General features: G+C 38.2%; 1 protein-coding gene across 2 annotated transcripts in view; it reads left to right on the top strand.

Annotated features, from left to right (window-relative positions):
- Nucleotides 1-14,080, top strand: part of LOC134357341 (guanine nucleotide-binding protein subunit alpha-14) — a 150,442-nt gene extending 136,362 nt beyond the window's left edge. Inside the window, exons 3-6 of one of the 2 annotated variants that reach the window (XM_063068782.1) lie at nucleotides 2,527-2,655; nucleotides 5,714-5,843; nucleotides 7,355-7,508; nucleotides 10,562-14,080. In XM_063068782.1, the coding sequence (XP_062924852.1) occupies nucleotides 2,527-2,655; nucleotides 5,714-5,843; nucleotides 7,355-7,508; nucleotides 10,562-10,752 (604 nt within the window). In that variant the 3' untranslated portion in view covers nucleotides 10,753-14,080. The remainder of the gene's footprint in view (nucleotides 1-2,526; nucleotides 2,656-5,713; nucleotides 5,844-7,354; nucleotides 7,509-10,561) is intronic. The other variant, XM_063068781.1, reaches the window with a different exon arrangement.
- Nucleotides 14,081-15,141: the final 1,061 nt, after the last annotated feature.

Genomic DNA, 15,141 nt, shown 5'->3' with positions numbered 1-15,141 from the left:
CTAGATTTATTACAGCCTTTGTACACCACGGTTCCTGTACCCTACCATAACTTCCCTGTCTCATTGGAATGTACCTATGAAGAACTCCACACAAATATTCCCTGAACATTTGCCACATTTCTTCCGTACTTTTCCCTGAGGACATCTGTTTCCAATTTAATCTTCCAGTTTCCTGCCTGATAGCCTCATAATTCCCCTTACTCCAATTAAATACTTTTCTAACTTGTCTGTTCCTATCTCTCTCCAATGGTATTGTAAAGGAGATAGAATTATGGTCACTATCTCCAAAATGCTCTCCCACTGAGAGATCTGACACCTGACCAGGTTCATTTCCCAATACCAAATCAAGTACAGCCTCTCCTCTTGTAGGCTTATCTACATATTGTGAAAGTATTAAGTGAAAGGAAGGATGTTTTGATGAAGGCATTACATTCACAAGGAGGCCGTGATTGATTAGGATGAGAGGAATTGTGAATATTGCAGATGCAACTATGTATTACATGCAAAATTGAGGTAGACAAGGCTTCGTGTAATTTTATGACACTGTCAGGGAAAAATGAGATGAAATTAACATGAATTTTTGCCTCGATTTTGTAAAGTTGGCTATGAGAGTTTGTAACCTGTTCCTTATTTTGGGTTTGGTATGAGGCAAAGTTTTAAGAGATCCTGTTCCCTTGCATATTAGAATGTTCCTGAAGTCAACAATTATTAATCATTCATTGTAGAAAGATGAGCTTTTGGAAAGCAACATTTCACACTCTGATCACTGAAATCCAGTGTAATTATAAATAAGCTTAAATGAATGAAGAATGTATTGTGAATTGGAAGGAAGAATTTACTGGGTGTGCTTCCCTTAATAGCCAAGACCTTTAGCATGATTGCTCCCTTCTATTGTTACTATAAGCAAATGGATTCTCTACTTGGCTTTTCAAGAAGCTAATCTTCCAATATTAGGACTACACCTTAATTGCTCTTTCCTCAATGTTTCCTGATCACCTTGTATTAATTTGTGCATGTAGCTCAAGACCATAAACATATAAAGCAGACATGAAAGGAAAAAGTCCTGGCTCCGTCCCCCCGACATGCTGTAACCGTGGTTTAATTTACCCTGAGTGAGAGACGGTACCAGAGAGATTCCGTCAATTTAGTACCTGTCTGTTTCCCTGACCATGTAATCAACTATTCCTACAACAGTTCTAACCACCCCTGTTCCACTGTTAAGTTCTTTATCCCATGATACTATATTCTGCTCAAACACGAGAAAATCTGTGGATGCTGGAAATTCAAGCAACACACACAACACACACAAAATGCTGGTGGAACGCAGCAGGCCAGGCAGCATCTATAGGAAGAAGTACAGTCGAAGTTTTGGGCTGAGACCCTTCGTCAGGACTAACTGAAGGAAGAAATAGTAAGAGATTTGAGAGGGGGACGGGGAGATCCGAAATGATAGAAGACAAAAGGGGGAGGGATGAAGCTAAGAGCTGTAAAGTTGATTGGCAAAATGGATACAGAGCTGGAGAAGGGGGAGGATCATGGGACAGGAGACCTAGGGAAAAAGAAAGGGGGAGGGGAGCCCAGGGGAAGATGGAGAGCAGTCAAGGAGTGATTGTGAGGGGGGGGCGGGGGAAGGAGGGAGAAATAAATAAATAAATAAATAAATAAGGGATGGGGTAAGAAGGGGAGGAGGGGCATTAACAGAAGGCCTCCTTCCATGGCCTCCTCTACTGCCAAGATGAAGCCACACTCAGGTTGGAGGAATAACACCTTATATTCCATCTGGGTAGCCTCCAACCTGATGGCATGAACATTGATTTCTCTAACTTCCGTTAATGCCCCTCCTCCCCTTCTTACCCCATCCCTTATTTATTTATTATCTCCCCCCCTCACAATCACTCCTTGCCTGCTTTCCATCTTCCCCTGGGCTCCCCTCCCCCTTTCTCTCTCCCTAGGCCTCCCGTCCCATGATCCTCTCCCTTCTCCAGCTCTGTATCCCTTTTGCCAATCAACGTTCCAGCTCTTAGCTCCATCCCTCCCCCTCCTGTCTTCTCCTGTAATTTCGTATCTCCCCTCCACCTCCCACTTTCAAATCTCTTACTATCTCTTCTTTCAGTTGGTCCTGACGAAGGGTCTCGGCCTGAAATGTCGACTGTACTTCTTCCTGTAGATGCTGCCTGGCTTGCTGTATTCCACCAGCATTTTGTGTGTGTTGCTATGTTTTACTCTGTTAAGAATTGCAATGAGAATTTTGTGTTCAGAAGACAAGATTGAATTTTTTCCACAGGAATAGAGAATGTTGGATATATATATATTTTAGGCATATATTATCAATAGATAGAAGCTCTTTGCAGAAGAGTTGGTCATCTGTTCTTCTCTATTACACTGAAGGGGCTTGTTGGGATATCTTAGCATCTTTGTCTTTGGCAACGTCTTCTGGACAGTACCTGTAATTTCCTTTTCTTAAATGTTAGTTTGCAGAATTATGTTGGAAGTTTCTGTAATTTGCAATTATATTTAATTTTTCAGCTATCTTAGTGATGTAGATCGGATTAGTTCAGCATTGTATATACCAACTCAACAGGATATACTGCGGGTCAGAGTACCAACAACTGGAATCATCGAATATCCTTTTGATTTGGAGAACATAATCTTCAGGTATTGAAAAGGACAGATTTTCCTGCTTAATAGATTTTTCATGATGTGCGAAAGAAAGTAATGGCTATGAATTAACTGGCAAAACCATTAATTATTGTTAAACAAAAATGGATGATTTCTGAAGAATGTGACACAGTGAAGGTGTTTGTGAGACACTGCATCTCTACAAGTTGCCTTCTTGATACTTCTGCTCATGCAGCCAGCACTATTAAAGTGAACTTAACTTTGGATGTGGAAAGGGGGAACACAGGATGTGTTTACGTATGATGTATAAATGACTGAAGTGGTTATAGAATATAATTGCATCATAGCATGTAAGCACCACCATATTTTCCCCTTGTTGTTAAACCAGAAAAAAAGTACTCACCCTTGAAGTTCTTAATGTCGTACATGTATAGTGTTTGGAACCTCCCAGTATTCCTAGCTTGGTTCCATACATAATAGTATAAATGCATCAAGTAATATGTAATATGTGTGTAAAATACATAAAGCATATCTGTAGTGCTTGGTTAGTCAAAGCTCTTGCAGCAACATCTGCATTTTGAATTTGAAATAAAAATGCTCTCTGTGCCTGACTACAAAATATTGAGAAAAGTTTTATAGTTTGAATTAAATGCTTCACTGAGGGAAATTACTTTTGATTGCACTAAATATCTATGTAAACAATTGCAAACTGTTTAGAAGATCAAACTTCCTTGACTATTTCCATCACCGGTGAATATCTATCCATCAAATGAAAGATGATGCCTCTCCCATTGCACAGCAGATAGCATCATGTTTCTTTATAAGCTACTGTGGGTTTTTAGCATCTTAATTCTTCATTTAGTGGGTGAAATGTAATACTAAAATTTTAAATAGTTCTTCAGTTTTTTCCTTAATTAGAAACATAGAAAATAGGTGCGGGAGTAGGCCATTCAGCCCTTCGAGCCTGCACCGCCATTCAGTATGATCATGGCTGATCATCCAACTCAGAACCCTGTACCAGCCTTCCCTCCATAACCCCGATCCCTTTAGCCACAAGGGCCATATCTAACTCCCTCTTAAGTATAGCCAATGAACTGGCCTCAACTGTTTCCTGTGGCAGAGAATTCCACAGATTCACCACTCTGTGTGTGAAGAAGTTTTTCCTAATCTCGGTCCTAAAAGGCTTCCCCTTTATCCTCAAACTGTGACCCCTCGTCTAATCCCTTTAGGATTTTATATGTTTCAATAAGATGCCCCCTCAATCTTCTAAATTCCAACAAGTATAAGCCTAGTCGATCCAGTCTTTCATCATATGAAAGTCCTGCGATCCCAGGAATCAATCTGGTGAACCTTCTTTGTACTCCCTCTATGGCAAGAATGTCTTTCCTCAGATTAGGGGACCAAAACTGCACACAATACTCCAGGTGTGGTCTCACCAAGGCCTTGTACAACTGCAGTAGTACCTCCCTACTCCTGTACTCGAATCCTCTTGCTATGAATGCCAGCATACCATTCACCTTTTTTCACCGCCTGCTGTACCTGCATGCCCACTTTCAATGACTGGTGTATAATGACACCCAGGTCTTGTTGCACATCCCCTTTTCCTAATCTGCCACCATTCAGATAATAATCTGTTTTCCTGTTTTTGCCACCAAAGTGGATAACCTCACATTTATCCACATTAAATTGCATCTGCTATGAATTTGCCCACTCACCTAACCTATCCAAGTCACCCTGCATCCTCTTAGCATCCTCCTCACAGCTAACACTGCCACCCAGCTTCGTGTCATCCGCAAACTTGGAGATGCTGCATTTAATTGCCTCATCTAAGTCATTAATATATATTGTAAACAACTGGGGTCCCAGCACTGAGCCTTGCGGTACCCCACTAGTCACTGCCTGCCATTCTGAAAAGGTCCCGTTTTATTCCCACTCTTTGCTTCTTGTCTGCCAACCAACCAATTCTCTATCCACATCAATACCAAACCCCCAATACCGTGTGCTTTAAGTTTGCACACTAATCTCCTGTGTGGGACCTTGTCAAAAGCCTTTTGAAAATCCAAATATACCACATCCACTGGTTCTCCCCATCCACTCTACTAGTTACATCCTCAAAAAATTCTATGAGACTCGTCAGACATGATTTTCCTTTCACAAATCCATGCTGACTTTGTCCGATGATTTCACCGCTTTCCAAATGTGCTGTTATCACATCTTTGATAACTGACTCTAGCATTTTCCCCACCACCGATGTCAGGCTTACCAGTCTATAATTCCCCAGTTTCTCTCTCCCTCCTTTTTAAAAAGTGGGGTTACATTAGCCACCCTCCAATCCTCAGGAACTAGTCCAGAATCTAAAGAGTTTTGAAAAATTATCACTAATGCATCCACTATTTCTTGGGCTACTTCCTTAATCACTCTGTGATGCAGACCATCTGGCCCTGGGGATTTATCTGCCTTTAATCCCTTCAATTTACCTAACACCACTTCCTTACTAACATGTATTTCCCTCAGTTCCTCCATCTCACTGGACCCTCTGTCCCCTACTATTTCCGGAAGATTATTTATGTCCTCCTTAGTGAAGACAGAACCAAAGTAGTTATTCAATTGGTCTGCCATGTCCTTGTTCCGCATAATCAATTCACCTGTTTCTGTCTGTAGGGGACCTACATTTGTCTGAATTAAGATTCTTTGAAGCAATTCTGCTTGAAAGTAACATTTAAAATCATTGCCATTAAGTTGGTTTCACTGCTAGATTCTCAACCAAGTTTGGCTTTTGAGTGAAATAGGCAGGATTTTAGATTGTATGAAGACTAATAATTTGTTTTTTGTTTTTTACCTTTGTGATTCTTATATGTGATGAGGTTGGATCCTTTAAGTCTGAATGGTTATTTCTATTTCTGCTACCTGTGTAGTAGTTATAGAAATAAGAAAACAATAGTAAAGGTTTTGTTATATGCAACATTACATGCAGAGTTCAATTTTACAATGATAAGAAAATGGCACGATTTGGGATGATTCAGCTAATTCTTTTAAGGCTTAATAATGTGACTGGAAACTGCAGTTTCAATCTTTTCTTTGCTTTACTTTATAGGATGGTAGATGTTGGAGGTCAGAGGTCAGAACGAAGGAAGTGGATTCACTGTTTTGAGAATGTCACCTCAATCATTTTCTTGGTGGCACTTAGTGAATATGATCAGGTCCTGGCTGAGTGTGATAATGAGGTAATGTCAGATTTTTTTGACAACAGATGCCATCTTATATAGCTCAAGGGTCCTTGGAGGGTGAAAAAACAAAGTAAATAATATTATTTTATTAATAATGTTATTTCATATTTTCTGGCATTTTATTCTCGTAGCCTAAAAAAGTGCTTCTTTGATTTAGAACAAAATTCACCCACAATTAAAATGTTGATATTCTTTCTCATTGGAGTACTTCTGCTCCACTTCCACCAACAAATTTGTCTCCTCTTCAGGCCAGGTGAACGACAGCCTATCTCCCCTTTGCATGCACAGTGGAGAGTACCCTGACTAGTTTCCTCACAGCCTGGTATGGAAGCACCGATGCCCAAGAATGGAAAAGCCTATAAAAAAAACAGCAGAAACTACCCAGTCCAACAAAGAAAAGCCTTCCCAGTGTTGAGCACATCTACAAGTGGTGTTACAGTAATCTATTAGAAGTTATGAAATATCAGGTTTAGATTTGTCAAGGTGGTAAAAACTAGTACAATAAATGGCTTCAATTCGTGTAAACCTTTCTGTATTTATACGGATCCGATTGATGCCATGCTGCTGGGAGAAATAAGCTTCAAGAAAAACACTGAGTAGTGGGATGCAGCCAGTGAGTGTTCAAGACCAGGCTGATGTTCAGCCAGAAGGGTGTTGCGAGTAATCCATGTCACACATGAACTCTGCTGAACAGAGAAACACTAGCTATCTAAACCTGATATTCATTAACTTTACTCTGATACAATCCTCCAGCATTACATGCTAGGGGTTCACCATTGCCGAGACACTCAACTGGATCTGCTATGCAAGTACTGTTGTTACAAGAGAAGATTAGAGGCTGTATATACAGCAGTGATTGACACAACTCCTGAAACTTCAGGTTCTTTCCACAAGGCAGAAGATAGGAATTTGGTGAAATATTTCCACTTGCTTTGATCAATGTAGCTCCAATAATTCTCAATGAACTCAAAACCATCCAGGGTAGACTGTCCCCAAACTGCCCAAACACTCATTCCTTTCATCACTAGCCATCTACAGATGCACTGGAGTTGCAAACCTCAGCTGCTTCAGCACCTCCCAAACTTGTCATCAGTACCATCATAAAAGACAACGTAGCCGGTGAGGTTCCCCTCCAAGTACACACAGTTCCAATGTGGAAATGTATATCTGCTCCATCACTGCCACAGAGTCTAAAACCTGGAAGCTTGCTGCGGATACCTCCAGCAAAAGCACAGGAGTGCACATTACCCCCACTTTTAGCGCAATTAAAAATCCGCAATAAATAGTGGTCTTGCCCACATTTGTTAAGTTAGTGCAGACTGCTGTAGGAAACCTTGTGATACTTCTGTATGTAAACAAACAGTGCAACATTTATAACTTGTATAGAATTGACTGCCCAGGGTTTATTTGGGAGGCTGTGAAGCATTGATACACAGGCAATGTACCTTCTGTTGGGTATTTGTTGCAAGTTACTTGCTGATATAGAAATGCTTTACATTTACTTTTAGAATCGAATGGAGGAGAGTAAAGCATTATTTAAGACGATTATCACCTATCCCTGGTTTCATAGCTCTTCGGTCATCCTCTTCTTGAACAAGAAGGATCTCCTGGAAGAAAAGATCATGTATTCTCATCTAGTTGATTACTTCCCAGAATATGATGGTGAGTATTTTCCTGGAAATAATTTAATGCACTTAGTTATACATGATGCACAATAGCAGAATGAGTCTTGTATTAGTTTGAAGGTTAAAAGGGAGGGTGTCTGCTTTATGAAAACAAACTGATGGTTAAGATTAATATATGCAAATTTGATGCTCAGTACTAGAATTATATTTGCAAATGTGTGTTGGCATTATTGCTACTGCTCTTCAATAATGAACTTACCCTTTTTTTGTCTTGTTACAGCTTTCTTGAAGATTTCAAATTTCTAGGATGAATTGTTTTAGAAATTTTCTCAATTTAATATATTATCAAACTTTATATTATGCTTTATTTTATTTTTAACTTCTGTCTTAAATTAATCCCATTTGATCCAGTTTCCTGTAAAGAATATTATTAAAAAGTGCAATCTTGGTGAAGTTCTGAGGATATGTTTTGCTGGAAAAGTTTATAATTAGAACAGGCAACAGAAGTATCAGTAGGCTTGATGAAAATGGTATGTTTTAGGTTTAAAGGCGTTGGGAACTAATATGGTGAGGTGGACAGTAGAAATGGGTAAAGAGCTTTTCGGTGCATTGTGTGAAGTTGTGCATATGTTGAAATGTATGATGGTTAGAGAAAGAAAGGCCAGGCGGTGTATTACAAATTGACAAAAGAGTATGTGAGGTATGGACAGTGGGGATTGGTATTGTGAGGCTCAGAATGTCGAGTTAGAAGATAATTTCTGGACTGATAATGGTGTCATGATTGAGGTAGTTGCCAGTGAAGGAATGAGTTCGGGCCTCTGACCCTTTGTCAGAACGTTTTTCAGTTTTGAACAAGAGGAAGACTGAAAGATTGTTAAACAGTATCATATTCATATTTTAGTTGCAGCTTCGCATAGTTCTCTAAATTATTCCAGGGATTTTGCCTGTAGCTCATTATCTGGAAGTCCATTCTGTTGGTCACCTTTAAAATGCACACAGATGACATGAAATGCAGCGCTGCCATTGTTGACTCTGCTTATTACCTCATCAAATAACTCACTTAGTTACATGCAACCTTCCTTAAATCTATGCTGACTGTTCTCAATTAATCTGTCTTTCCAAAGGAAAGTTATAATGCCCATGGAATGAATTTCAATGAACAGACCTGTAACTATTGGATTTCTCCCTTTCTCCCACTTAAAACAACTTACAATGTTGGCAGTTCTCTGGTACTAATGCTGAAACTCAGGGTTGGATTTGCAATCGTAGCCAAGGATAACCCCTTTAATTCTTCTTTTTTCACTATGTTTATCCCATACAGCAGTTTGTAGTCATTCACCTTAACTAAAGTGTTGACTTCACTTTTCTGGTAAAATATTTGTTCACCTTACCCATGTCCTTCAAGCTCATGCACAAGTTACTCTATGGTCTCTAAAGGCCCCACTCTTAGTTTATGCATTAATAAAATATCTTAGTGTTTTATTTTGTTTGCTTTATTTTCTTACAATCTTTTTTAATTTCACTCTTATATTTTCTGTCCAATTCACAGCTTTCTACTATATTGTCTGTGGCTCTCAATAGTTAACATCAACTCCCCCTCCCGTTTTTGTCCTGTGTTTGCTTCTATGTGCAGTAACATTCGGGTTTCCAGGTTCAAATGCTCTCTGTGGAACATGTATTCCTGGAACCTAGAGAATAGTTCCAGTTGAATGTGTCTCATTTTTTTATCCCTTATCTTAACCCATTTAGCCTCATTCTTATATCGTCCCTTCTCACAGCTGTGGTGTATTGGCAATTCCTCTCTATCCCTCTATCTATTTTATCTTAAGATCCAATAACTAAGAAGCTTGTCCTTTGCTTCTTTAGGCCATGCCTCTGTAATAGCTGTCACACTGTAGTTTCTGTGTGTCTTTGCCCTTAATTCACTCACTTTATTCACTGCATATTATTTAAGCACAGAAATTACTCATTTGCTAATTTTTTAACCTTATTTCCCATGCTTTTCAAACACTTCTGCCTTCTACTCCCTACTAGATCTCAGCTTCCCACCTTCTGCCAAGCTAATTTGAACAGTCACTGACAGCCTTTGCAAATGTATAGACAATCTTATCGGTTGCAGTCATATCGAGGTGTAAAGTATCTGGCTTGTACATGTCACACCTTGCTGCGAACTGGTCCCAGTGGCTTTCCTGCTGCTCTATTCTAATCCTATATCCACTTGAAAATGATGCCAGGAGTATTGGAAGTTATCAGCTTTTGAGATCTTGTGTCTTAATCTCTCTCCTAAAATAGATTCTGCTGCCAAACCTCATCTCTTTTCCTACCCATGTCATTGCTGATTTGGCCTCTGGTTGTTCCTTCTCTCTCTTTCTCTCTCCATCCATAACTTTCTGCAACTATTCCATTGATATCCTTGTCACCGGCACCAGCTGTAAAGTCCCTGTAACAATGACTGTCTTGCCCTTTCTCCTCTATCTCTGCAACAGTTGAACTACCTTAGTGGCTTGATCTTGGCACTGGCTGCCCCCATCAAGAGGAATCCCTTGCTCCCTTCAGTACTGAAAATTGAATACTGGTTATTAAGCAAGAAGCCAACTAGAGTCTACTTGAACTGCTGAAGGGTTTCGGCCTGAAACGTTGACTGTGCTTTTTTCTGTAAGTGCTGCCTGGCCTGCTGAGTTCCTCTGGCATTTTGTGTGAATTCCAGCATCTGCAGATTTTCTTTTGTTTACTTGAATTACTTATTCTTTTGTCTGTTAGACATGCAGTCTTAGATGTGCTGTCCACAACATTCAACTCTGTGGATGGCTCGCCGTGGTATCAGCTGTAGCTGAAGCCCCAAGATGTGGGCTTCTCCAGCTGATGACACTTCCTGTCACTGTGGCTACCATGGAGTTCCCAAATCCACGGGTGAAAGTTGCCCTGCCATGCCTTGTCTTGCTTAAATAAGCTCACTTTGCAGAGACAGGAGTAAATATTTAATTTAAATACAAAGTTATACCATTGCCCTTCCTACACCAAAGGCCACACTGTAGATATTGCATTCAGTGAGCAAAGTTCATTAATTTATATAATTCTAATGTCTTGTAGGTCCACAGCAAGATGCCAAAGCAGCACGGGACTTCATTTTGAAGACTTATCAGAATCAGAACCCCGACAAAGAAAAGGTCATCTACTCTCATTTCACATGTGCCACAGATACAGAGAATATACGGTTTGTCTTTGCTGCTGTCAAGGACACTATTCTACAATTAAACCTGAAGGAATTTAACTTGGTATAAAGGACAAACAACATATATTGTTCATCATTTAATATGTTTTAATGCCCGAGTTTTACGTGCAAGTTTAGAGTTGTATTAGGAACCTGAAAACTTACCAATTTACCACTTGTACAGCAAACTTGGTGATATTGTACAGGTGTTTAATTTCAGATTCAACCTCAATTCTGTTTGGAATTATTTTTTCAAATAGTTAGGAGCTTTTCTGTTTGAATAAAAACAATTTGTGCTGGCAATGTGTGGCACATTTCTGACAAAGAGTCAAATGAAGACCTTTAATAGCTTTTGTGGTTTCAAACAATCCTGGGAATCACGTCAAAAGAAACAAGTATGTTTTTCCTAAACGTGCTTATTTCACAGTTCTAAGTACTGAAAACACACTTATCTTTACTTTCATGTATGGCACTCTATCAAAAATACAAAATTTCTGGAATCCGGTGGTTCACTGAATGTAGCTAATTACCTAAAATAAAAACAACCAGATTTTTCTATAGTTTGCATAATTTGAGTTACATTTAGTTACATGGAGTAGCTTTAATTACTTGTTTAATGAGAACTCTAAATGATTGCTGAAGAAACAAGTTCTTAGGTGTTACTTGCAACATTTTAAAATATGTCATCCAATCATTCTTGGGTCATAAAACCACAGATGCCTTCAACATTTAAATTCTAGCATAAGTTGTTGCTCTTAATAAAGACAGTGCAGTAAACATGCGAAATACACAGTTTACCACCTCAGACAAATTGTAATGGAATTCATTAGCAAAGAATAGTGTATGATGCTTTCCTCCAACAAGTGAAAGGTTTATATGACAAGGTGAAATATAGGTTAGTTTGCCAATTCCAAAGGCCTGTGTTCCTAAACAATGTGGTAAGTACCTTAATACTAGAGTTGTAAAAGATGGAAGAAACACAGCTTGATAGGACATTTTTCTACCAGCTACTGAAAGGAGTTACACATTGGTACATCAGTGTTTGCAAGCCTTTGTAAATATGTATCCTATATATATATGCATATCTATATATATAGCATTTTTATAGCCCTGGAAGTTGTTTATCGTGGTTAAATAGAAATATTTGTTGGAAGGATAACTATCAGCAATTTCAACTGTACAGGTTTTTCCTGACAATTTAGGAGTGCAAGATAAAAAAAAATTGTACTGTTTTGAAGTTCTAAGTGATAGTGCACATTTTTGCCATTAATCTCATTTTGACTTTTATAATTTAATTCACTGCTGTTTTACATATGAGGTCATTGTAATCTTTCCATTTCAACACTTGTATCTATTTTTATTAATTTTTACAGTTTATGCAATACAGTTTTTGAATATTGTTAAATTGCCATTGAATTTGAATTTCAAATGTATAAAAATCTGTGTTTTGCCATACCATTCCATGAAATGTACCTGGCATGATGCACCTAATTGAGTTTGTCTGCAGTCATTATGCTTTTTATTACACCATAAATATTTAAAGAATTACATATCAAGTTGCAGTGTCTGGTGGGCCCTGTGTAATCTAGTTCCTCATTCAAAGTAAACAAATTTGGCCTGCTTACTTCGATCTAATTTAACCATTCATGCTATAAGAAATCCAAGAGACCTCCAAGATATTAACAGGGACAAGTTGTGTACATGTTGTTTCATGGGTGTCCTTGCATGATGTGTGGTTTTAATCCCACATTAGGCACCTTTCAATCTAATGGGCTGTATGTCCAGAAGTCAGTGCAAATGTCAAGCATATCATCCACTTCAGTGGCGAACACTCAGGAAAAGGTTGCAAGCCCAGGTAGGTCTGAGGCCTAATCTGATCTTGAGTGACAACTTTAGGGGAGTCCAGACAGAGGGGAAAACAAACCGTTCCTGACCAACACAGCAAATGCATTTTCTGTTACAATTTGGTCCACGTTGCTTTAGATTACTTATAGCTTGAGATTCTAAAGGTATGTGTATCATAGCTGTCCATCTTCAAATCTGTGAAGCAGATTAAGTAAGAGGTTGATGGTCTTATTGAAATGTTTAAATTGCGAAAATGCCTCCCAGGATGCCATTGGCTGCTTGCTCCTTCTCCCATTTCTATTAAGCTTGAATAATGCATGAAAAGAAGAGGAATTTCAAATCAAATAAAGTATAATAAAATTAAAACATTAAATTCTAACCCTCTTCACTTTAGCTTTCAGACTGCATGGTCAAACTTCTGTCCAGATAATAGCTTTGTCAGCTGTGGAAATTAAAGCTTCCTGTTCATGTACTACTATCAGTTAGAGGTTTAAAAAAAAAGGGAACAGATTCGAGGACAGTTCTGGAATCCTTGATTTCAAAATTTCTCAGTTCAAGTTAATTCCCAATAAGAAGAGAAATGTGATTAGTATTGAAGATTTAGGAAGCAGATGAAGAATTTAGGTTGCATTGATGTAAATAACCAAATAATTCACATTTTCCTATGGATGGTGAAATTGTGTTCACTTTTTTCCTGAAATATATTTTATTACATGTGAAAGATAATGGTTGAGTTATTTATGATTCTGCTGGGATCTTTGTGTTTAGAATAAAAATAGACTTTCACTGACACCAGAATTCCCAAGTCCTTTTACTTGCACTCAACTTCTGTTTTACATATACCACTGTATCAAAAATAATCATGGGATTCTTTATGTTCCAGTTCTTTATATTTTGTGGGGATAAAAACAAACTATCAATATCACCACTGTATATTGTATTAAGTTATTTTGTAAGCATATTTCAGCACATGATGTCAATATTTTATACCAGTCATGCTGTGATAGGCAGCACCACTTTGCATTCTGAAAAAATATGCCAGACTGAAGCAACCATCTAATTTTGCTTGTAAAGCTGTCATTTTTCCAGTTGGAAATAGTTTATTTTAAAATTTGTATTTGGCAGTTGTGGATTAGAACCTAAACATACATACTATAATGTAATATTGAACAGAGTGCAGAAAGTCACTGTTCCCATTTGCAATCAGATGCAAAATACCATCTTTTCAGGTGCTGAAATAGACATTAGAAGGTATTTCAATGCACTTTTATTATCTGTGTTTCAGCTACATGACAATTCCAATATATTTTCAACTTCTTAAAAAAAATTAGCCAAGTGTGTATATTTTACTCTGTACAAAAATCAAAAAGCCTATAACTTTTAAAAGTTAACATTTGACCAACCATTGTTAAGATTCTTTTATTATTGTGGTGTTTCATTGGTTAATAATTAATTCAAATGTATTTTGAAAAATTCTTTCATATTTGATAATGCTGCTGTTTATACGGAAATTAAACACAAACTTTGTTTTTATGTTTCATACTGTTTTCTTGAGAAAGACGAGGATCAGTGATGTAATATTGTATGTCATTTGAGTCATGCCATTGAAATAAGTTTACATTTGACTTAATACTTACACTTCGTGTATTGTGACTGCCAAAACAGCAACATTTTACCTTTTAGAGCACTACAGCAAAGTACAGGCCTTCAGCCACAATGTTGTGCTGACCTTTTAACCTACTCTTAAGATCAATTTGATCCTTCTCTCCCACATGGCCTTTCATTTTACTTTCATCCTAAGAGTCTCTTAAATATCCCTAATGTATCTGCCTCTACCAGCACGTTCCATCCACCCATTGCTTTGTGTTAAAAAAAAAACTACCTTTGACATCATCCCTATACTTTCTTCCAGTCACCTTAATATTATGCTTCTCCTATTAGCCATTTCTGCCCTGTGAAAAGATCTCTGGCTGTCCACTCTAATATATTAGAATCAGGTTTATTATCACCAGCATGTGTTGTGAAATTTGTTAACTTAGCAGCAGCAGTTCAATACAATACATAATATAGAAGAAAAAAATATTAATAAGTCAATTTACAGTATATGTATATTGAATAGATTAAAATAGTGCAAAAAAACAAAAATAATCGTATATTAAAAAAGTGAGGTAGTGTTCATGGGTTCAGTGTCCATTTAGGAATTGGATGGCAGAGGGAAAGAAGCTGTTCCTGAATTGCTGAGTGTGTGCCTTCAGGCTTCTGTACCTCCTACCTAATGGTAACAGTGAGAAAAGGGCATGCCCTGGGTGCTGGAGGTCCTTAATAATGGACGCTGCCTTTCTGAGACACCGCTCCCTGAAGATGTCCTGGGTACCTTGTAGGCTAGTACCCAAGATGGAGCTGACTAGATTTACAACCTTCTGCAGCTTATTTTGGTCCTGTGCAGTAGCACCCCCCCAAATACCAGACAGTGATGCCTGTCAGAATGCTCTCCACAGTAGAACTATAGAAGTTTTTGAGTGTATTTGTTGACACGCCAAATCTCTTCAAACTCCTAATATAGCTGCTGTCTTGCCTTCTTTATAACTACATCGATATGTTGGGACCAGGTTAC

Source organism: Mobula hypostoma, chromosome 16 (genome assembly GCF_963921235.1).
Source record: "Mobula hypostoma chromosome 16, sMobHyp1.1, whole genome shotgun sequence".
In the NCBI taxonomy this organism is placed as follows: Eukaryota; Metazoa; Chordata; class Chondrichthyes; order Myliobatiformes; family Myliobatidae; genus Mobula; species Mobula hypostoma.
Note: the sequence above shows the minus strand (reverse complement) of the source record. Positions and strands in the feature narration are given on the sequence as shown.